Source organism: Poecilia latipinna, unplaced genomic scaffold (assembly GCF_001443285.1).
Source record: "Poecilia latipinna isolate Pla-1442-1.1 unplaced genomic scaffold, P_latipinna-1.0 Scaffold2790, whole genome shotgun sequence".
Taxonomy (NCBI): domain Eukaryota; kingdom Metazoa; phylum Chordata; class Actinopteri; order Cyprinodontiformes; family Poeciliidae; genus Poecilia; species Poecilia latipinna.
In genome coordinates this window covers 70,191-72,330 of record NW_015115406.1, presented here as the reverse complement: position 1 = coordinate 72,330, position 2,140 = coordinate 70,191, and the positions used below count along the sequence as shown (strand labels likewise).

Here is a 2,140-nt window from a genome sequence, read left to right as displayed (position 1 = left end):
GGCGGGGTCACCCTGGACAGGTCGCCAGTCTGTTGCACGGCAACACAGAGATAGACAGGACACACAACCATGCACACACACTCACACTTAGGGAGAATTTAGAGAGAACAATTAACCTGAGAGTCATGTTTGTGGACTGTGGGAGGAAACCGGAGTACCTGGAGAGAACCCACTATGCATGCACAGGGAGAACATGCAAACTCCATGCAGAAAGACCCCGGGCCTTTCTGCATCAAACCCAACTGTGCTACCAACTGCGCCACTGTTTGGCTTCAAAATGACAATAAAAGTTTATGGTTCCAACCTAGCAAACACAATTGTGTGCTGACTAGCTTGCATGTCAAATTACTATATACCAGCAACCAGCACAATATTTGTCAGGGGTTGGTTCCCGGTGAATTGACTTTTGGAGCATTAGATCCAAACATTGGGTCATAAGCATGCTGCTTTAACTGGTCAGGCAAAAAGTCTTACTGGTGTTTCGTCAGTGTCTAGTGTGATCCCACTATTCAATCAGGTTGGAGAGAGATTTGGTCTAGATTAACACCCTTTCATGTTGATTAAATGCTTGCAATATAGTTGTGAGGAGTTAATCCTTGGTTTTCTTTATCTCTTCAGTGTAGTGTATAGCTGACGACTGTTGCTCCCTATGTCTGTTGGATCCCAGATCTGGCATACAGTGAAATGTCTCGTGCCGTGTTTCCACTGTGGGAGGAGCTGGCTGAAGCCGTCAAGGATTGGGAAGATGTGGTCATTGCTCAAATCGACGCCTCAGCCAATGATATCAACATGTCAATGCAGGGTTCCTACCCATCCCTCTGCCTGTTTCCTGCTTTGTACGCTGAGAGGGTATGTATTACTCGCTGGTTCATTTATTGCAGTATTCTCAGCAGTAAGTCATCTGAATGTTTTTTTTTTTTTTTGTTTTGTTTTGTTTTGCCTGTTTACAAATTACAAAGCATGGAATATTTCTTCTGTGACTTCAAGGTGGTGGTTTATACTGGGAAAAGGAACATAAAAGACTTGGTTAGGTTTATGGATAAAGAAATGAGAAAGGCCAAAAGAGACAGAGTTAAGGTAAATTGTGCAGCAGTTTTTAGGAGTATGAAAACTGAAATATTTTCTGTGGTAAAATGAGATTTTTACTCCTTGTTATTCCAGGAGGATGAAGACAGGAGGAAGTACATGGAGACTCTCAAGACAGAGGAAGCAAAAAAAAACAAATCCAAAGATGAGCTTTAATACAGCAACTCAAAGTAATATGTCTGTATGTGTCATTTGCCTTTTATTAAATTTTTTAAAACATGTTTTTTTTTTTTACTTGAACCACATTCTTGTGAAAAGTATTTGCTACCTTGTAGAAGACCTCTATTTATAGAGACTCACACTTTGAGCAAATAATTTCCATATATTATTACATTTTCTTTATTAACATCTAAATCAAGCTTAGAAATGGTTAAATCAAGAATGAAATGCAAATGATCACATTTTCTATTCATTTTCACTGGGTACCCAGTGAAAATTGGGGGCAGTAATAGCCAGACCTGTAGAATCAGAAAATCCCTTAAGTGCTAGGGTTGGTGGTGGGTCCGACTCAAGGTAGAGTTTGATGATGTAGGGTAAAAGATTTTCAATGATCCAATTCTTCAATGATCTGATTGAAGAACTTTCACAAACAGATATTTGCATGCATGACCAGGTTGTTTTGAATTCTTTAATAAATTAAATTGTTTTTGAAAACTATGCTTTTATCATGTTTTTTGCTATGCTTTTAACCCACATGCAGAGCACTTCCAAGAGTCATTGAGAAAATGTTAACTTTTCTGAACAATCAATGAATAACAAATGTGCATCTTTGTCCGGGAGCCTGGTGGTGCGGGTGAGCGAGAACACTGGAAACAGAATAGATGAATGGTGGGTAACAGTTACTGATGAATGTGTTATTGAATGGCACTCTTACTGATGGAGATAGAGGCAAGTCTGACTGGGGGGAAGTGATTGGGTTCCAGGGTTCAAGTCCTTGTGTTGTGTTAATCCAGAGTTGTGCAACACTGGGAGCTGGGGATCCCAGTGTTGTGTGTGTGTGTGTATATATATATATATATATATATATATATATATATATATATATATATATATA

General features: G+C 39.2%; 1 protein-coding gene across 1 annotated transcript; it reads left to right on the top strand.

Annotated features, from left to right (window-relative positions):
• Positions 1–28: 28 nt before the first annotated feature.
• LOC106939164 (protein disulfide-isomerase-like) lies at positions 29–1,741 on the top strand. The gene is made up of 3 exons (XM_015021470.1): positions 29–849; positions 988–1,077; positions 1,162–1,741. Exons 1-3 carry the CDS (start codon positions 685–687, stop codon positions 1,240–1,242), a joined length of 336 nt encoding a protein of 111 aa, XP_014876956.1. The 5' UTR covers positions 29–684; the 3' UTR covers positions 1,243–1,741.
• Positions 1,742–2,140: the final 399 nt, after the last annotated feature.

What these genes read in the sequence shown, in the direction of transcription:
- LOC106939164 (XM_015021470.1), top strand. Translation starts at nt 685, where the DNA reads ATGTCTCGTGCCGTGTTTCCACTGTGGGAGGAGCTGGCTGAAGCCGTC. An exon ending in CTGCTTTGTACGCTGAGAGG is followed by an intron (nt 850 to 987) that starts GTATGTATTACT and finishes TGTGACTTCAAG; the next exon opens with GTGGTGGTTTATACTGGGAA. An exon ending in CCAAAAGAGACAGAGTTAAG is followed by an intron (nt 1,078 to 1,161) that starts GTAAATTGTGCA and finishes TTGTTATTCCAG; the next exon opens with GAGGATGAAGACAGGAGGAA.